A 22,989-nucleotide genomic window follows, 5' to 3' on the forward strand; every position below is an offset into this window, starting at 1 on the left:
GATGTATCATTCACCAATACATGTTGCTGAGCGTTGAGGTTTCCGCTAAGAAGCTGTGACTACTTAACTACAAAGTGTCATGCAATGAAACCAAGGATACTTAGACTTCATTCAATTGCATATAACAAATTGCGGCAAAAATCTGGATTCAAATGGTTCGTTCAATTGTTGATTAGTTGCTTTATTTTCATCATTACTTCAATTAGTATGATCATCTATTTGACATAGGTGAATATATCGTCAGTGTCTTAACTCTAATATCCTATAAACCTTCTAATGAATTATAGTTACACGCACAGGCGAGAACAAGAAGGAATACACATTTTATCAATCTGCACACACACACACACACACACGGGCACGCACGCACACAATTGCACGGTGCTGATAACCAAATATAACCTACGCTCCTAAAATTATTGAAGAAAACTCAAATACATGCCACACAAACATATCTGCAGTAACAAATCATTAAACAAATTCTGAGTGATTGAATAAGTTTTTCCAATCAGTTTAATGTTTAAATTCTCTATTATTTTCTTATTTAGTATAATTTAATTTCTTCATTACGTTTGAAGCTCAGCACCTGTACTTATATTTGAGATAACGAAGGAGTAAGACTAGCAAGTTATTTTTTGACAATACAAATGTCCTTCGCGCGGGCTTGCTACCATTCGGTAGAGGCGGTATTTAGAAACGAAATAACCTTTTTTATAGATAAATTTGATTCTAGGCTTTACGTAGGCTGTCACAGAAATGAATATTAATTCCTGGGGCTGTAAGCGGTCACATAGGGAGCCGATTACTCGGTGTATCTGTATCAAGCTGATGTTAAGTTCTAGTAGCGTTTAACATCGACCGCTTTACGATGTGTGAGATAAATAGTTTTAACGACATCTTGAACGTACGCTTTGAATAAACATAGAGTGTTCAAACGGTATATTTGGTAAGTGTTCAGTGACGGTGAAAAATTGTGTTTTAAAATGGTTAACCAACAGCCTCGTGTTTACGCAGTAGCAAGTTTGTGGTCATGCTAACAGTTGCCACTAAGCAGGTTGCCGCTTTGAATCTGACGCAAGGTACGAATTTTTATTTCGACCGTTTTATGATGTGTACTTTTCACTGCACGCGATTATCAGTACCAGATATGAAACAATGGGAAATGATGTATGCTTACTGTTATTAGTGGATTCGTGACCTATGGCCACTTTTGTGTTACATGTGATTCATGACTTGTTGCACCTCATGCTAATTCCCACTTGAGAGCTCTCACAAAATAAACACCTGAATTTCCCGCTCTGAAACAATATAGCCTAATATCAAGTTCAATATTTGCACATTCATTTCAGACCTACAGTGTATTAATCTAAAAATTCAGTTAGGTCTCTCTTAACAAGCACACTCATACGAGGTATATATGACGATTATATTTGATGTAGCGTAAAGAAATAAGAAGCGTGTTAATGCTTTAACGTCTATGAGTGACAGTGTCTGCGCGTAAAATTTGGGTATGCTGCCAAAGCCTGAGACCGGCTCAAGCTGCATTCTGTGATTTATTTCTTAAAAAATCTGAGATTTCCCCACGCTTCGTCCATCGGAATAATTTTTCGTATGTCATGAATTGCTCCTATCTGGTGTATGTTACTCACACTTAGTCACAAAACAAAACTTCCTTGTATTGTTTTGACTTCGCTTATTTCTGAGAGTTTATCATGGGGCATTGCAGTCTAGTTTTGCATTAATATGGGAAATACTGTAATTTGGAATAATGTTACATCTTTACAGAGCTAGAGGTGGTGTTAGGTGATTCTAGATCCGAAGCGACGCGGAAGAATGTTACTATACATTTTATTTGCCAAAGGAAATGTATTGGTGTGGGTTGCTGTAGTCACGTCCTACTTCGTGAACCATTGGCAACGCCTCAGTGGTGTAGTAAATAGTCCTGAGAGTCAACTTACCAGTTGCTATGGAAGACGAGTGGACATTTCGGACATATTCGGAGTCGTGGCCCTCCTTTCACTCAGGTGGCTAAGACTATATAATACACCGCTTATCTCAAAACCGTTAGAGAAGAGGTTTTCACTGGGACTGTGTAAAAGTAGGATAGCATTCTGCTTCACAGAAATTACCAATCGCTGAATATTTTAAGAAAGAACGTAGAACTGGCGGAGAAAGCAAAGAGGGTGCGTCTCGACTAAGGTTCAGCTCTGTCCCTGAATATTTAAAGGTAGGAGATAGGAAATTATACGAGGCCACAGAGCTAGTTACAAGTAGAGGATTATTTAGTTAATTACAGAGATTTTGCAGACTTAATGCTAAAAGGCATAAGAGTCTTCAAATAAGATGTATATAATTAGTTGTTGTGTTCATTCCTCACGCTTTCCTTTTATTGTTAAATAGAAGATTTAAAATTTAGAAAGCTATAAATATTTTCTTCACTGTACGTACGTAGAAGGAATGATTATTTGAGAAAACCCTTCAATGGACAGTTAACATAATATGCAGGTGTCGATAAAGTTGAGGCGCGAGTGTATTCGCTGGGTGACACCATTATTGGATTACCAAAAACCCAGCCATGGTTCGAATGTTTGCCAGTGCTGGATGCATCCCATGTCACTCTGACACCAGTACCTGCTTGGACTACTTAGAGAAGACACTATAGTGAGTTGGATACGCTCCACGGATCATGTAATGGTGAGCTTGTATTCGGGAGATTGTGGAGTCGAATCCCAAAATCGGCAGCCTCGAAATTGTTTTCCGATGTTTCCCATTTTCATGCCAAGCTAATGCTGAGGACGTATCGTAATAAAGGCCGCTGTCGCTTCCTTCGCAGTCCAATCACCCCGTGAGGCTGTCCTTGTCGGTGCGACGTGACACAAATAGCAAAAAATCACCGTCTTAGAGAAGAACGCGTAGCATGAAATACCAAGTGAGCACAAGTTTGAGTCTCTTACCTCTTGTACTGAGGCTATACTTTTCAAACATCAACTGCGATGGGCTTACCATGTCATATGCATACCTAACACTCGCCTTTCAAAGCAAGCAATGTTTTCTCAGTGGAAGAATGGAGAGCGCAATCATGGAGGACGTGACTGTCCGAAATGATGACGAACTGTCTACAAATTTTTCAACAGTGACGAGGGCGTAAGTCTGATGAATCAATCAATCAATCAATCAATCAATCAATCAATCAATCAATCAATCAATCAATCAATCAATCAATCAATCAATCAATCAATCAATCAATCAATCAATCAATCAATCAATCAATCAATCAATCAATCAATCAATCAATCAATCAATCAATCAATCAATCAATCAATCAATCAATCAATCATTCAATCAATCAATCAATCAATCAATCAATCAATCAATCAATCAATCAATCAATCAATCAATCAATCAATCAATCAATCAATCAATCAATCAATCAATCAATCAAATACCACTCATCTGTATTTAGGACTGTCGCTGAGGTGGCAGATCACTTATTAATTATTACGTAGCCTTTCTTAAATGATTTCAAAGAACTTGAAAATTTATCGAACAACTCCCTCGGTAAATTTATTCAAATTCGTAATTCTTCTTTCTGTAAAAATATATTTCCCCAATTTGTCTTCTTGAATTTCTGCTGCTCGTTGCTTTACGTCGCACTTCTTGAATTTCAACTCTTTCCTTTTATGATGACATTTCCTTCTATTAAACTTCATTCAAGCTTATTCGTCTACTAATATCATTCCAAACTATCCCTCCACTGTCAGTTCAGAACATACCTCTTATTCGAGTAGCTCGTTTCCCAAGCTTTCACAGCCCACAGTTTGCAACATTTTCGTAACACTAATATTTTCTCTGAAATCATCCAGAATAAATAGCGCTGCTTTCTTTTGGATATTTTAGAGTTTTCGAATCAAGCAATCCTGGCGTAGGTCCCATACACTGGATCCATACTCTAACTCTTATACGCCTTCACCTTAACATCCTTACTAAACCCTTAAATACCCTCATAACCATATTCAAAGTTTTGTAACTTTTATTTACAACCACATGAATGTGATTACACAAATGATTGTATATACTTATATTAACACCTAGGTACAGACTGTTATCCTCATGAGGTATCTTCATCCTATCAGCACAGTCATTAAAACTGAGACGACTTTGGTGAAAATTACAACCGGATATCTCATCCCGTTTGCCATTTGCTGTCCATCTCACATTTTCGAGATCCTTTTGTAGTCACTTACAGTCCCGTAACTTATTAATTACTCTATACAATATAACATCATCCGAAAGAAGCCTTGTCTGTGATTCTAGCTCTTTTATATAGCCTTATACGAAAACATAAAGTTCAAATATTACTGCCTTGCTGAACCCCTCTCTTAATCGTTACCGGATCATAAAATGCTTCATCTTACTCTAATTCTCCGAGTGCTGTTATCTAGAAATGTAGCCACCCATTCTGTCACACGTTTATAGTCCAGTCGTCGTTATTTTCCTCAGTAGTCTCAACAACCATAACATACTAGACCGCACACCAGTCAACTGTCCGATGCAATCACTAACGGTATAATACAGGGTATTGACGAGAGAAATGTGACAAGTCTAGTGTTGTTCGACTTCAGAAAAGCGTTTGACTCTGCAGACCATGAATTGCTCAAATCCAAACTTTATTGCCTGCGTTTCACCGACAGTACTCTGAAGTGGATGGGAGTCCATTTACACGACGGTCAACAACTTGTCGTTAATCAAGGCACCTATCTACCCTATCACAAGCCTTGGCAAGGTCATTAGCGATAGAGTCCACGTGGCCTTCTGAATCTAAAATTATTTGCTATATCTTGCTTGAATACTGCTAGTTGAGCCTGACTGGGGAACCTTTCCTAATCCCAAACTAAGTTCTCTCAATGATTTCCCAGGGCTTGGAGGAAGCACACGTGTGTGGGGGGGGGGTGTTGGTAGGCGATGAACGGTAGATAGAGAGGTGTGCACCGATAAAGGAAGGAACAACCATAACAATTATTAACATAAATAATTTCAGTAGGCACATAAAAATGAAAGTCATATAAATTTTACAACAAACGTCAGTGAAAACATAAGTATAAAGTGCCGAATACCATAAATGTAAAGTGAAGCACAAACGCACCTGCGAACTTCGGTACAAACATGACTGATGCAAACATAGATGTTCAGTGCTGAACTTAAGGAGTAATAAACCAAACGTTGATAACAACTTCCACCCTGAAAGTTGGAAGATAAAGATAATCATAACATAGATCGTAGTAACAAAATGTTCCCGAGGGACGATGACTAAAAGGAGCATACTGCCCCGAAAAAGTACTAATGACGAACAAATATTCTACCAGAACACACTCGCGTAAGAGCATACTGGCCACATTTACGTCTCGCAAACAAAAAGCTCAGAGACACTCCATTCATACCGTCATTCACTGCCTCAAGCACCAAGCTTTCATACGGCACACTCTCTAAAAGAGACTTACACAGCAGTGCTCGCAGCCCTGTAGCCACGGGTTCACAAGGAATCCCACAACAAAGCAAATCAGTTACTATAATCAGAATAGTAAAATGCGATTCACCAGCAGGATGAAGCCTGCCACAACGCCTAGGCCTACGTTTGTGAAAGCACGGGGAAGGAGCAAGAGGGAAACCACTAACAGCCTAACATATCACATATTATTCAGGCATTCGTGTTACAAGCAGATACTCGAATCTTCACGAACGTGCACTTCAAGTGCCCATAGTGTCTATCTTCCAGATACCACTAATTTCGGATGATTCAGTATTCATCGTGAGTTTCACAAATGCGGTGTCATGGAAAATACATCCGTGACCCATGTCAAGATTTTGTGATTTTCATAGTTTTACCATGCTTATGCTTTATACATCAATAATTCCCTTTGATATTTTAAAATTATTTGAACCTCCTACCACTACGACGCCATTATTTAAGTGGCCATGCGCACGTGACACACCATACCTTTAAGTTACATGTGTCATCATCCTAATCATGCCAATGGAGTGTCATGGGATGTTTCTGGGAGTTTGCGATTCGATACTGGTGCAGTCGGGGAGAGGATGAACTTCTTCCGAGCGTTCTACTAACGTTTTACGGGAGAAAATTTCTCCCATACGATATTCAATTTATATAATTATAGGAGGAATACTTTAATTAAATTAATAGTAAAGATGAATGTAAAAAAATACCTGAAGGTAATGCAGTTGATGATCCGCCAGAAGCTAAGTACTTCAGTTCAGTTCGTCGAACTGTTTCCCTTCACAGCTTCATTGCATTTTCCTGTTGATTTTTTTAATACCTTGCAAAGTTTATTCTCGTTTTATCAAAACGTGCTATAGAAAGAATGGATGCAACATGATTTGTAGAGTTTTCTTGATTCGCGCGTAGAACACAAAAATTGCCCATTGATACCATTTCTGATCCAGGCATTTATATTTAATTTTAAAACAGTAATCTTCATAATTTTTCACTACCGCAAAACCGCGGTGATTCTATACCAAGTGTTTACAACTGACGGCCTGCGGGTCGCATGAAGCGCACGAAGCCAAATTTTGCGGCCCGCGAAAGCTTTTCGAAAAAGTCGATAAACATGAACAAAACGTAAGAAAATTCGTAACTCGTTATAGAAATGTATTCATTTTCATTCACATTACAGACCCGAGTGAGAACTAGTTCTTTAATATTATTTTCAGTTTATATCGTCGCTGTACAGGCAAAACCTCGTATCCCACAATGTCCTTCATATCCATTATTCTCCTTAAGCCTGGTCACGCCTCCCAGCCACACATGGGTATGCAGTCTATCAGAACAACATTCGTAGCGTTCATTTTCCTGTGCTAGTGTGTAAAGGAAAATGAACATTAAATGCGTTGCACTCTTAGGACTGCGTAAATTCTTTTTGAAAACGTATATTCCTACAGTACGGTACGGTAAGGATCATTTTCCTTTACAAACTGGCTTAGGAAGATGAACACAACGGACATTGTTCTGATGGTCTGCACATCTATGGTTGGCTGGGAGATGTGACAAGTCTTAAGGAAAATAATGGATAGGAAGAACGTTGTGGGATACGAGTCATCGCCCGTACAGAGACAATATGTATTCACTTGATATAAATAGAGTATATTGGATTGATTTTAAAAATTCAAGTCCAAAATTTGGGAGAAAATGAACCCCCATAAATGTCAGTGTTACGTCTTGGCCATTATGAAAGTGGCTATGGGATCCGTTCGAAATTATGAACTCCATACCATGGATATTTTATGCAATCAAGCACACAGCGAATTACTAAAATACCTTAATTTCTATTTGTGTAGGAGGCGGTTTCAGGCCTTCATTTTTCCCTTGTTGGTAGTACTGGCTGGTTCACAATGCAGCAATTCCGAATAAATTTTCAGGGACGTATACTTAGAAGTACGTTGCTGGGTATTTTAGCTCTTGCAAATGAATATCATCCACAAGGAAGATCTTTGGATTTGGAGCAGACTAAAAAAGGGGACCTTATACGTATTTTAAAACTGCTATCCAGTGAAAAATACCCAAACTTCGGATGAAATAGACTAAAAATGACTTCAATATGTGAGAGGACGTAAATATCTTAACGTGTTTTTCTTTCTATAAAATTAAACACCAGTACATAATTCGACTTGCACTCATCAGATTATCAACAACAGAGCTAGAGGTGGACATTCGTTCATTGGTAGATGCAGCTGATGGACGACAGTTCTACCACTAAATTATCCTCTCTGAAGTTTTGTTTTGACTATATTATTAATTTCAGTTTGTCTTTAGGTAATATTTTCCTGTTTTCCATTTATAAGCTATAAATTTAATTTTTGTTCCGTATTTAAGTGCAATACAATATATGAAGTAAATAAAATTACCTCAGTCTTGGGACTAGTTTCAGCCACTTAGTGGCCATCTTCAGCCAAATTAAATTAAACAGTTTACGTTAAAACTAAAACAGATGTATAGCAGACAAAAACAATGTTGAAGGAATAATTATAAAATTAAAATACATCTAATAACAAAATTATGGTTATGATCTTCTTGTCATAATATGACGTTTTTAAGTTGAGCAAGCAATGACTTGTTATACGAAGGAGGCAATGTAAACAAAGGGGTAGATAGGAAGAGGAGTGAAGTGGGTAATTAGGGGGGAGGAATGGAAGGGTTAAGGGGGCCCTGAATTTCAACTTCTGCATCTTTTCGTAAATATCTTAATTATCATAGCCAAATTTCTCTACTTCGCTAATATTAGTCACTTCCTCTCCCTGGACATTATACCTCCTCATGTCCATCTTTACATATTGCTGACTAAATACTTCTACCTTACGTATTATATGGTTCCTAAGATATACACCTGCACTGATCATTTGCGATTACTGCATAGTCCTTCCTGCAACCTATTTCTGCCTGAAGGTATCTGTACATACCCTTCATTTTTTTCCCCACTAAAATCCATATGACTGCCAAATATGCTTGTCATCATGTTACCCTAAATCACTTCATTGCTAAATTCAATATCCCGGCAACTTCCTTCAATCTCTCCTTATTTCTATCAAATTCCTTAATCTATATCTTTCAAACATGCGCCGTTTTCTTATACCCTTTAATTTTTTGTTATAACATAGTGTCTTTTCCATTCATTACCACCTTTCCTGATTTCCAACTCCTCAACAGTTGCTCTGAACCCAACTCACAGGCTGTTTCATTTTCGCCATTTTCGACCAATCATAACGAATCCCTTACTCTCGCATGCCTGTCGTATTAACGATTTCTTACTGCTCGATACTCTTACTTTTACAGCCCTTCTGTCTTTCACATTTATTTTTAATACGACTGAAGCAGCTTCGTGATCAGTTATATATTCAATCACTTCAGTTTCTCTATAGAACTCATCGGATTGTTCGGCACCACGGCCGAGCAAGTGGCTGCGCTGTTTGTGTCACGTAGCTGTCAGCTTGCATTCGGGGGACAGTGAGTTGTAACCCTACTGTCGGCAGCCGTGAAGATAGTTTTCCGTGGATTCCTATCTTCACATTAGGCAACAGCTGTGGCTGTACTTTAATTAATGCCATGGTCGCTTCCTTCCCACTCCTAGCCCTTTCCTATCCCATCGTCGACACAACACCTATGTTTGTCGGTGCGATGTAAAGCAAATTGTAATCAGTGCCACGTCCAGAATATTTTCCCCTCTAGTTGGTTCCCTCACTTTCTGATTCAGCTGTCCTTTCCAGATTAAGATACTTGCCATTTGTTTCTGATATTCACATACCTTCCCAGTCAATATTTGGCAAACTGGGATCACCCACTCCATTCGCGTTCCTTTCTGTGTCGTACCCCGCATAAAACATTATCTAAAAAGTAAGATCGCGTCAGCGTTGTCCACCATACTAAGTCGATACACCCCAAAAATATTATCATTAGAAATGAGCCTGAGATCTAGAATGTTTTTTTTTCTTTTCCTTAACGTTTTCATTGCTTAGAAATACCTCTTTCACCTGTGTGAATATTCCCTTTTCTTTCGATTCTATCTTTTCTCTATGACAAACACTCTATATCCGGGATAAAATTTCCATATCATTAATAACACTTCTCGCTCATGACTCAATTTCTATTACAATATCCGGTAAATGTATATAACTTACACCGGGCGAGTTGGCCGTGCAGTTAGTGTCGCGCAGCTGTGAGCTTGCATCCGGGAGATAGTGGGTTCGAACCCCACTCTCGACAACCCTGAGGGTGTATTTCTGTGGTCTCCCATTTTCACAACAGGCAAATATCGGGACTGTACCTTAATTAAGGACACAGCCGATTCCTTCCCACTCCTAGACCTATCCTCTCCCATCGTCTCCATAAGACCTATCTGTGTCGGTGCGACGTAAAACAAATTGTAAAAAATATATATATGTAACTTATAGAGGCTGGTCGGAAACTACGTGAAACGGTTATATTAGCGTTAGAGGGTTGGTCATGCTGATAAATAATTTGAAGGAAATAATTCGATATTTCGCCCCGTTTCGCTGAAATTAGCCAATCAGATCACTTCACGGGTAGATTCAAATCGGCTTTGCGAGGCTGTGTTGCTAAATCTGCACGGGGCTTAACACCGGCATGAGAGCAACAGTCGAAGAATAAAAGTTCGCCATGTGAATACAGACCTCCGAGCTGACAGCATCGCGGCAAACCAAGTACGCTTCAGTGACACTCTCTGAAACCCTCGGTGTGTTTGTGTTTGATGCTGATTTCTTGGCATAGATCTCTAGCAGTCATGTGCAGATTTAACAGCAGTGCCGCGCAAAGCCCATTTGAATTCGCCAGCGAAGCGATCTGATTTTGTCCTACTTCAGCAGCTGATAAAATTACTAGGGTGTGAGATATCGAATTAATTCCTTCAAATTATTGATCAGTATGACCAACTCTCTAACGCCAATATACGCTGTATATACCTAGTTTATGTTGTTTCCGACCATCCTGTTTATGGTGGCGAGGGACGTTGAGACCAGAACTTTTGCCACGTTGGCGACGTCTGTAGATGCCTCCACCTTCTTGTTTTTCTGGTACTCTCTGGCACGTTTTGATGCAGAAATCTTGGACTTACTCCGATTACCCTCCACCCTCCCGAACGTGTTGACGATAGAAGGTTTAGACATTTTGTAAATTTATCACAATTTTCAACATTTCAAGTGAAACGCTCACTAAGGTATGTAATTAATGGTTGTTATGTAGTTAGTATGGTATACTTCCACAAGACAAATAAGACGGTATCGCTTGCAACACTCTAGCACCACGGAGTTGTGAGCTCTGTTAGTTCCACTACGTCCAAAAATCTGGATTACAACACAAAATGGTGGGCTCCCCCAGAACTCACCCTGAGTAATGAAACTAATTTCAAAGAATGTTTTCATTTTTCACCTTCTTAACCGAAATCAAACGTTTAGATGTAACATAATTAATCGCAAAGTTTTGAAGCCGAACCTGCTGTGCATTCCTGTGGTACGGTCGAAATTGTTCGTGGTGCATCGTACAAAAGACGTACTCTAAGTCAAAACTAAGACATCAGAGAAGGTCGGTAATTTCTACAACAAGGCATTTAGCTACATTTCAACTGCTGTCCTTCTTCTTCTTCTTCTTCTTCTTCTTCTTCTTCTTCTCCTTCTGACATTCATGTTACCTGGGATTGGTACTTTGTATGGATTTAGCTCAGTTTTATGGTCGGATGACTTTCCTGACGCACACTCTATGAAGAGATATGTATTCCAATTCGCGTGCTCCTATGGTGATTTGTAGTGTGAAGTATGCAAAAGAGGATGTGTATTAAAAGAAACACAGACACCCAACTTCTGATCTGGAAGAATGAACAATTCACAGTTTAAAATTCTTGACCCCGCCGTGAATTGAACTCGGGGCCCTCTGGTCCGAAGGCCAGTACGCTGATTATTAACCTAACGAGGCACGCTCTTGATCTATCTAGGAACGCATAAACAGCAACACTGACTAACTCCGAAGAAAATTGCAGTGAGAGAATGACTTACGATGATGTGATTAAATGAAATCGAGTGACACGTCTCTATGGTTCAGTACGCATGTAAACGTTGAGCTCCCATGGCTATTTTATTATTATTATTATTATTATTATTATTATTATTATTATTATTATTATTATTATTATTATTATTATTATTATTATTATTAAAGGAGCCCTTTCTCTAGACACGTACACGAGCGACACGTTGAAACTCTGTTTCCAGACATCTCTCTGCTTATTCTATATGACATGCGATCAAACCATCTGAACCGGTGCATGTTCAGAATTGTCACTTTACTTCCAAGCTCACCGTAGAGACATGATAAGCCTGCTTCAAATGCTCAATTAGGACAGACTATCTTATTTTTGTCACGATAGAATTTGCTGATATTCCATACCTTTCCTTAGTAGGAAAATAACATGTATTCCTTCATTCATTGCATTAGTGGAGGTATGTGGGAGATCCGGTGATATTCTTCTTCTTAATCGGTGTATCCTCAAGGGTTGGTTTCTCCCTCGGACTTAGCGAGGGATCCCACTTCTACCACCTCAAGGGCAGTGTCCTGGAGCTTGAGACATTAGATCGGAGTATACAACTGGAGAGGAGGACCAGTGACTTGCCCAGGCGGCCTCACCGGCTATGCTGAACAGGGGCCTTGCGGGGGGATGGAAATATTGGGAGAGATAGACAAGGAAGCGGCCGTGGCCCTAAGTTAGGTACCATCCAGGCATTTGCCTTGAGGAGAAGTACGAAACCACGGAAACCACTTCCAGGATGGCTGAGGTGGTAATCGAACCCTTCTCTACTCAGTTGACCTCCAGAGGCTGAGTGGACCCCGTTCCAGCCCTCGTACCACTTTTCGAATTTCGTGGCATAGCTGGGAATCGAACTCGAGCCTCTGGGGGTGGCAGGTAATCACGCTAACCACTACATTTGATTACGCTTTTTATTACATCTATGACAATGGCAACAAATTCTGTACAAAATTATATCTTAATGATGTTGTATAAAATACTTCTTCGTGTTCATTTCAGAACAAATATCCCGAAGGAAATTATGGCATATCTCGATTACCCGTTCCCGGAGTCCAATGAGTCTTATATACATCATTCGGAGGTGCTGAAATACTTGGAGAACTACGCTAAGGACTTCGACTTATACCAGTATATAAAGGTAAGACCATTTGATGAATCTTATATATACGTATACTTCAGTCCAATAAACGTTATATAGTTGTAAACTGACTGTCGGTGGGAAAAGACCGTCGCCAAGCACGAAGCTGGTTTTTTGCCCGTGATTTCTCACTTTCACACCAGAAATATCATATGGCTTTAATCCCATTACCTGTTCTAATGTCACTCAGTTGCTGCTGCGTTTAAACAGCAAACTGAAAGGTAAGTCCGTGTCATATTCTTCATAAGTTTTAAATAATTCCCTTAATTATATATTGCCAAATTGCATATAGAGCAATGAGTGACCCTGTCTACGAGCCAAAATCAATGATCCAGAACCGCCTTTTCCTTGATTTGTACTTAATGGCTTGAAAGTGGCTTTTGGGTTCAAGATGTCTAAAACAGAATAAGATCTTGTGAAATAATGCTAATTTTTATTCAACTACGGGGGATAGCTGAAGAGCTGGCTTGCAGTCGTTATACGCATATCCACTATACGACACTACTCAACATATTTTACCTTTTCCCCATAACATTAGTAAAATAGGCTGATCTTAACTAATTTACATGCGCTGAACACTTAAATATGACAGTGAAAAGTTCGTAATACGTCGCGTTTTTTGTTATAAAATTTACTTCATGCATTGAATAAATGAGGATTTTTTATCTTTTTTTTTTGCTATGGGCTTTACGTCGCACCGACACAGATAGGTCTTATGGCGACGATGGGATAGGAAAGGCCTAGGAGTTGGAAGGAAGCGGCCGTGGCCTTAATTAAGGTACAGCCCCAGCATTTGTCTGGTGTGAAAATGGGAAACCACGGAAAACCATCTTCAGGGCTGCCGATAGTGGGATTCGAACCTACTATCTCCCGGATGCAAGCTCACAGCCGTGCGCCTCTACGCGAACGGCCAACTCGCCCGGTGATTTTTTATCTATTAAAATTACTTTTATTCTCATTTTTGTATGAAAATTCTCACGGATAGCTTAGATATGATAGAACTGGTATATTAATAACTGACTAGCTATTACGACATATAAAAACTGCTTTTCATGCAATAAAATAGAGGGAAATACCTTATTTTTTCCCTTATGTGAACTGTATTCTTCCCTTCGTACACCCAGCATCGGAGGATCCCATCTTCCTTCATACCGTTGTTCCATTGAAGCGATATCTTGGTTAAATCGTTCTCCCTGGTCATCACTTACAGCCCCCAGGTTCTCAGGGAAGAAGTCCAAATGTGAATGTAAGAAGTGGAACTTCAGTGACATACGGCAGCCCATTTCTTTGTAGTTTCTTAGTAATGTCTCTATTAACTGGCGATAATTTTCTTCCTTGTGATTCTCCAAAAATCCTTTGACAACAGATGTAAGAGATTTCCATGTTCGTAATTCCCTAGAGTTACGTTTTTCTCTCAAATACTCTCCTTCAAAAGTTTTCTCATTTCTGGACATTAAATATGACTTCTTCTAATTTAGTCTAATGTCCGTGTCATGGTGGCGTGGCTTGAGGCTCATAACTCCAGGTGTTTTAAAGGTATATAATATTCTTAGTACGGTCTTGTGTGCAAGCACTGATTTAGTGAAGTGAAAGTGACCTGTGAATGTGTTAGGGCAGTGTATCTCGTTGTAGCTGTATGGAATTAATTTCTTTTAAATCCATAAGAAATTTCGAAGTTAGGTTAGGTATGGCCGGAAATAAGAAAAACAGAAGGAATGTAACGCGATCTTCAGCTGTCCAGGGACAGGGTGCAGCTATGATTCCCACAACACGCTCGTCAACTGTTTCTAGTCAGCGTTCACAAACACTGTCAACACATCCTTCTGCTACTGTACATTCGGCTGATCGCTAGCTCTCTAGCTCGGAGACTGACGGCACCACCACCACCACCACCTCGCAGGAAGCAGCACCCTCCGTTAGTGAGCAGCTCTCCCTCATACCACCAACTAGCGGCAACACCAACATGCTGAACCCAGCGCCCTCCTGCACCACAGGTAACACTAATTTAACTGAGGACAAGATTGTGACCTCGGTGCAAGGTATAGTGGGGAACTTATTACAAAATGGGGACTTCCTTCAAACCTTGGTAACAGTTCTTGCACGAAACGTTTGTGAAGAATTAAAAGAACCAATAGATTTCTACTCTAAAGTTATCAGCGATTGAAGAAATGAATTAAAAGCTCGTGAAAATTAAATTCTCGAGTTGAAGTCTTTATTAAATCATGAAATGGACGAAACTGAGCAATACCAAAGGCGACATAGTATTAGAATTTTTGGATTGCCCGAAGAATCTGGTGAGGATACAACTCAGTGTTCAATGTGACCCACATATTTAAAGTCCCCATAAGCGCGGAAGATATTTACCGGTCGCATAAGTTTGGAGCCCCTGGGTCTGGGAGGTCAAGGGCTGTTGCATGTACATTTGCTTCCTCGTGCGAAGATACTATTACGTGCATCCACCAGACATCACCTTTTTGAAATGCAATTTCCATCTTCGGCGAAAAGAAGGTGTGGACTTTTGATGACACAGTTATCGTACTGCAAGGGATGTTAAACACTGTGTGAAAAATACTGCTGAACTTAATTTCTCCTTGTTGAAGTTAAATTAGTATATTCTATTCACTATTATCTTCTCTAATGTCGCTTCGCTTAATGTGAAACTTTATATAATCTTATTAGGACCTGTAGTTGATTATTCATTTCGTGGAATTTTTGTAGCCATCCAAATTCATGCATGTCTTCTGGCTTAAGTCTTCTGAAATTCACAAAATCTTGGAAGATCTGTCAGAAAACTATCCCTCTGATTTGAAAGTAATTCACTTAAATGCACAGTCATTAGTTGATAAGGTACATTTCGGTGAGTTTTTGATTGCGTTGTTAATTCAAATATCATGTTATTACCCTTAGTGAGACATTTTTGAAGGAGTCCATACCGGACTCAGAGATTAACACTCCTGGCTTTAACTTATATAGAAACTATAGATTGGGCAAGAGAGGAGGAGGAGTACCTGTGTACGTGAAGAGTAAAATACAATGTAAAAGAGTTCACACATTCCCTGTAGAATATTGTCGTAAGCCAGAGTATATTTTCCTCGAACTTGAATTATCCGTGGGTAAAGTATTATTTTCATGCATCTGCCGTCCTCTCAAAATTGGTTTCGGGGAGTCGTTTGTAGAGGCGATGTATACTTAAGTTTTTCATTATAAATATGATATACCTGCAGGTGATATGAATGTGCATTTTGGATCAGGGCCCTTGGAAACGGAAGTAATTGATGATGCACTTTACGCTTGCAATCTGACTAGAATACCATTTGATGACACATACTACACTGCATAATGCCATTCTAATCTCAGTACCATAGCTTCAAATTGTAATGATACCCTTCTGAAATTTGAGCCGACCCTTGCGAGTGGATTTTATGGACATGTGCTGAATTCTTGATTTCAACACCCAAATATGAAAGAAACTGGATCACATTTCGATATTTTCACAGTTTTAATCTTGAAGATTTTAGAAAAGACGTAATTTCAGTTCCCTGGTATGAAGAAGTCTTTCTCAGTGTAATATCAATTATAAAGTCACCAAATTTAATAATTTAATTTTTGCGTTGTAGGACAAGCATGCGCCATTAAAAGTAATTCCAGCCAAAAACCCACCTAACCCATTGATAACGTCTACATTTAACAAATTAATCTCGCGTGTGACAAGGCAAAATGGAAGCACATCAAAACCAGGAAACCTGAAGACTTTGAATCCTTTTGCAACTTGCGTAATGAGAACAAACTCGCAATCCGAGTTGCCAAAGTTAAACACATCCATTCTTAGTTCAGTAAGAGATCAACTCCTTATACTCTATGGGGAACTATAAAATCACTAGGTATTGCTGAGAAAAATTCACAACTTTCATCCTCAGTCATATCTGCAGAACTACAAAACAAGTATTTCTTAGCAATTCCACCAGTGAACAATTCTCACAGAATATCCGAAATCATTCGTAGTTACATGAACATAAATGAACCCCAACATGATCTGTTTCACTTTTCTTACATGTACCCAGAATATGTAGTCAAAATATTTAAGAGCATGAATACCAAGGCTGTTGGACCAGATGGTGTCTCACATTCCTTCCCAATGATCTGTTGGATATAATCACTCCGATCATAGCTCATCTGTATAATTTCTGTTTACAGTCAGGGGTCTTTCCAACTGTGTGGAAAATGGCCAATATTAGACCTGTTCATAAATTTCCTTCTCCTCAAAGGTTTGATGATTTCAGACCAATCAGTATTTTGTCAATATGAGGTAAAGTATTAGAAAGGAGCGTTTACCAACAACTCACTTCGTACTTACATACTCATTCTATTCTTAACATGTTTCAGTCTGACTTTCGAACATGCCATAGAACTACGACGGCACTTCTCAAAGTAACTGATGATATCAAGTTTACAATGGACAGAAAGGAATTAATACCTTTGGTGCTATTCGATTTAAGCAATGCATTAGATAGAATTTATCATGACCTCCTTCTGACTAAATTACATACAATGGGCATATCTCAATCAGATCTTTCTTGGTTTGGGGCGTTTTTAAAAGGGTGGACTCAGCGTGTAGTATTTAACAAACAAAATTTCTCTAAATGATGTAGTGAACATTCTAACGTCCCTCAGGGTTCCGTGTTTGGTCCCCTTCTTTTTCACTGTATATAAACGATATGGCTGGAGTTTTACACTACAGGAGACATCATATGTACGCCGATGATTTATATATCTATTATATTTTTTCCTGTGGGTCGTGCTGACGAAAATATTAGTAATATAAATCTTTATATAGAAAGGCTACATCAGTATACACTAAGTCATAATTTACTATTAAATGAAAATAAAACCTCAGCTATTTTTCTAGGATATAGAAGAAATGTATCAAATCTTTACAACAGGGACATTCCTCCAGTAAATGTAAACGGTTCTGTAGTCAAGTATCAGGAGTGTGTGAAGACTTTAGTTATTCTAATCGATAACACTCTCTCCTGGACCTTCCACGCCAAGCATTTGGTCAAGAAAGTGTCGAGTATATTGAATCAGTTTCGACGGAACTTGCCGTATCTTCTTTTTTCGGTGAAAAATATGTTGATACAAACTATGGTATTTCCTATTTTAGATTGCGGCGATGTAATTTATAGAGATATCCCAGAGAAACATAATACCAATCTCCAGCGAGTTGAGAATGCATGTGTGTGATTAATCTCCAATATTCGTGAAGACTGGCATGTAACAACTTACTACAAGAGTGGTTGAAACTCAAGGAGAGACGATCATATTCAGCTGCTTGCTTACTGCTGAAAATTTTAAAATCTAATGCTCCCTCATATTTAGCCAAGTTTTTTGTTCAGATGAGTCATGTCCATGATCGAGACAATAGGTTTACAGCTAACACACTTCAGGTTCCATAGCATCGTACTGTAAAGTGTATAAGTCGTTCACTGTCACTGCCTCTCAATTATACACTGACCTTAAACTCTATGAAATACAGCAAAGTAGTTTCGAAACTCAGAACAAAAGTATTAAATGCCACTACCTTTCCACTTATTAAGCCATGTAAGTGAAATATCACCATATTAATTAAATAGTACGAAATATCATAATCTAGACAAATTTCAGATGCTCGGTTTTATTCTTAAATAATCCTCGGCAATGACATTCTTAGGTTCTCTTATGTCTTCTCTTCCTTGTTAGTATAGCTGACATTTATGTTTTCTTATATATATATAATGATGTGAGTAAAGGAGTGGAATCAGAGGTAAAGCTTTCTGCGTATTATGTAATACTGTATAGAGTAATAAATAAGTTACAAGATTGTGAGCAACTGCAACATGATCTAGATAATGTTGTGAGATGGACGGCAGTCAATGGTGTGATAATAAACGGGGTTAAAGGTAAGGTTGTGAGTTTCAGAAATAGGAAAAGTCCTCTCAGCTTTAATTACTGCGTTGATGGGGTAAAAGTTCCTTTTGGGAATCATTGTAAGTATCTGGGTGTTAATACCAGGAAAGATATTCATTGGGGCAATCACATAAATGGGATTGTAAATAAGGATACAGATCTCTGCACATCGTTATGAGTGTGTTTAGGGGTTGTAGTAAGGATGTAAAGGACAGGGCATATACGTCTCTGGTAAGACCCCAACTAGAGTATGGTTCCAGGTTATGGGGCCCTCACCAGGATTACTTGATTCAAGAATTGGAAGGAATCCAAAGAAAAGCAGCTCGATTTGTTCTGGGTGATTTCTGGCAAAAGAGTAGCGTTACAAGAATGTTGCAAAGTTTGAGCTGGGAAGACTTGGGGGAAAGAATACGAGCTGCTCGACTAAGTGGTATGTTCCGATTTGTCAACGGAGATATGGTGTGGAATGACATTAGTAGACGAATAAGTTTGAGTGGCGTCTTTAAAAGAAGGAAATATCACAATAAGAAAATAAATTTGGAATTCAAGAGGACAAATTGGGGCAAATATTCATTTATAGGAAGGGGAGTTAGGGACTGGAATAACTTACGAATGGAGATGTTCAATAAATTTCCAATCTCATTGAAATCATTTAAGAAAGGGCTAGGAATACAACAGATAGGTAATCTGCCCTCTGGGCGACTGCCCTAAATGCAGATCAGTATTGATTGATTGATTGATTGATTGATTGATTGATTGATTGATTGATTGATTGATTGATTGATTGATTGATTGATTGATCGAAAGTCTATGTTTATGAGATGGTAAAAGTCATATTGTAATATCCTAGGTGTTTAGTTTTTAATCTTATTTTTTTATCCCCAGTAGGAAAATGTATCATACGCTATTTTATGTATTTTATGTATTCATTTTATTAGATATTTTTGTGTGAATTGATACATTTATGTTGAAGTGGCAGTTAGTTGTAGCCAAAGGGACCTCTTGTAATTAAATTTAAATACATATATTTCTAATTTATAATTCGAATTTTAGGGAACAGAGTCTTTAAGTATTGAAAGGCTTCTCCACTCTTTTCTAGAGCTTTCACATAATTTTTAATTAACACTAGTTTTACATGCAGAGGCGGAAGAAGTACTTTTTCACGTTGCACTAGTGGAGGATATTTAATATTATGTTCACCAGTAATATAACATTTCCTAATAGGCCAGTCCTTCGCCACACTATTTTGTGATGTTGCTCGACTGTCCTATACATAATATATGAAAAACAAAAAACTTAGTAAACCCTCCTTGTAATCCAAACGACAAAGCTATTACGTTCAAATCGCCACAAATTGCCCTGCGATGTTCATTATAATTTACTGCATTCAAAATTGGTGACATGTTTTCATAAGTTTCTTTCATAGCGACTGAACGAGCTACTGGATTGAAACGTTTTGTATCACCTTTGTGCAATAAAACTGATTTTAAGCTAAGTTTTGATGGATCGATGAACAATTTCCATTCTTCTGAATTAATTCAATATCTAATTCATCCATCAGCCCGATCCAATTTGTGCACTCACAAACAGAATTTTCCTTTGCAAAATAAGTAGTCAGCTTATCACTTCGTTTCTGAACACTGAAATATTGGTTTCTTTTGCTAATACGTTCCATTCTTGTAATCTGGAACCTAATAGTTCAGCATGTTGTTTGGAATGACCTAAGTCCCTAACTAGATAATTAAGTTCTGCTTGTCGTATAAGATGAGGTGTTTTATGATGTTCGGGAATATAGGTAGGGTCAGAGGAAGTTAAAGAGTAGTCTGAGGATTCTGATTGTTCGTGTTACTCTGGATTGACATAATCTTCCCCAGTAGGGGAGGGATAGGGACTGAAAGCCCTGGACCATGTGGCACGGGTCTTGTGGCCAATTTTCCAGATGTCTGCTAGGCTGTCGCCGAATCATTGGAACAACAAAACACATATTGTTATTTTTCCCCGCAACCACTCTGTTAACATCACACAACACGTTACACAATACACGTGTGGTGCCCAGTTTTTATCTTGATAACCTATTTTACAGCCAAAATACAAGTAGTATGCATTTTTTTACATTATCTGTAAATGATCGACTTGTGATTTCAAAGTTAGTTCCCCACAAACGTAGCGGAAACTAATTGGAGAATTGTTACATGAAAGGCGACTGCGATCTATTTAACACTATTGCAGAATAACAAGTACCGCTCACAACACTTCCACAATCAGAACTAAACGATTCCTCTCTCGCAATACAACAGCAAGCAACCGTATTTTCACAATACAACTGCAAGCATTTTTTCTTTCCATTAGTCAGTTATAGCCGGATGTACCTACCCTCCGTGCAGACGCATAATAAGGGTAATAAGACAATAAACCACCGCGAAGAGTAACACTCATTCAAACCACAACAGGAAGGTATGTTTCAAATGGTACTTTATTGGAACGGAAATTATACGTATTTGTATAAAACATCTACGTTAAAGAACATAACCTCTTTCAAAGGTAGTAGGTTTTAACACATTTTTATACGATTCGCGAACTATAAAATATGAGTTTATGTGACGTGTAGGTAATTTTCCAAGGCCATATTCGTAATTAGGACATTACCTAGAAATATTTACTCTTGTCCATGTTATGAAAACCCTGTTGAGTAGTGTGATTCATGAAATGACCAGAAACATATTGGATATTTGATTACTGGGTATCGTAAGCGAGAGTGTTTGTAAATTACTTTACATTTAAGAAGGTCGAACTCTTACAGTTTTCTTGGCTGTATGTTGAGAAAGAACGTTTTTGGGGCATGATAGTCCAATGGTATTGCCATTGACTTCTCGTGCTGCGGTTCGAATGAAACGTCACATTCCCTTGGTTCGGATTCCACATACAACTGGATTTCCCGTGGCTAAGATCACGATGTTAGCCGCCATGATAAAACTACAAGCTTGATTACCTTTCAGTAATGCTTGCAAGAATATTCTTTTAGCATTACTATGTTGCACACGAATGTGTATGATATTTTGCACTTTACGTAATAGTGAAGTATTTTAATGTACGGTAGGTTCCTCGCATTGCAAGGACTTTTTATGCAGCCTTTATACCCTTTATTCCCTTTTCCTAATAAGGAGTGTGAGATGAGGTGATATTACTGTAAATTATATTGAATGTTCTTGCGACCGGATGCCATTTCTGACACCAACCGCATTTGCGGAGTTAATTGAGATGAAATTAATGATTGTGAACGAAATTTGGTCAGGAGGTGGGAGCAATCGTTTGTTGCCAATGAATATGAAGTGTCCTTTGCCTGCAAGTGAAAATGCGAAACAACAAAAGACAATTTTTAGGACAGCTGACGGTGGGTTTCGAAACAAATACTCTCCCGAATGCGGAGGTTGGCCTCAAAGCCGTAGCGCGTTAACACGCCGGGCAACTCCGTTTCGTAAGGCCTCTATTGTCCAGAATAAATTACGAACTTTGGCAAGATGAATTCCGAGCATAATATGCGATTTTAGTGCAGTTCTTCATCTTTTGTCAATAACCAATATCTGAAAGTTTCCAGTCTGATTGTTCTTGAACATCAACATCAACTACACATCTCTTAATAAGTCGTTAATAAATGTACAGTTCAGTGTATCATACACCGTATTTACGTCTTCTTCAACGAGTCCCCCCTGTAAGTACACCTACTTAAAACACGACGGAAACAAAAACCATGCATTAAACAGTATTGATCGACTCAAAGTTGCAGTTGCCTCAGATATACATGCAACGACCAAATTCTTTATAATACAGTAATGAACTGTTGCGAAAGGCAGTTTTTTTATCAAGATAATTATGTATAAATAAAATCAAATTTCACTGATGATTAACATTAAATTATCAATATTACAACATTGTAATGACAAGGGTGTTTTAGTGTGAACATTCCCGACCACCATTCCACCTCCTCGATATGCAAATTTCATTTTGACCGAAAATAGGATGTGGTAGGCTTGTAACCGTCCAGGCTTCTCCAGCCCTACTAATTTAATATAATATAACTAGCAAGATACCCGTGCTTCGCTACGGTATTATACTGAAATTTATAATTGAATGCTTATTGTTTTAGATATATAATCCGCCGAAATTCGCGGTCTGACTCATTTTATGCGAGAACCCACCAAAATTCCCGATCTGACTCGTTTTCTATTAGATTACGGCATGTTTCCTCCCATTTTTCAATCTTCTTTTCCAGCAATCGATTTCGTACTTCCCGGGCTAGGCTCAGGTATT

At 38.5% G+C, this 22,989-nt stretch overlaps 1 protein-coding gene across 3 annotated transcripts in view; it reads left to right on the top strand.

Annotated features, from left to right (window-relative positions):
• LOC136863066 (uncharacterized) overlaps positions 1-22,989 on the top strand; it is a 2,241,269-nt gene that overhangs the window by 1,331,132 nt on the left and 887,148 nt on the right. For all 3 annotated transcript variants that reach the window (XM_067139397.2, XM_067139396.2, XM_068225847.1), the window contains one exon: positions 12,600-12,738. In XM_067139397.2, the coding sequence (XP_066995498.2) occupies positions 12,600-12,738 (139 nt within the window). The remainder of the gene's footprint in view (positions 1-12,599; positions 12,739-22,989) is intronic.

The sequence above is a fragment of the Anabrus simplex genome, chromosome 2 (assembly GCF_040414725.1).
Source record: "Anabrus simplex isolate iqAnaSimp1 chromosome 2, ASM4041472v1, whole genome shotgun sequence".
Classification (NCBI taxonomy): Eukaryota; Metazoa; Arthropoda; class Insecta; order Orthoptera; family Tettigoniidae; genus Anabrus; species Anabrus simplex.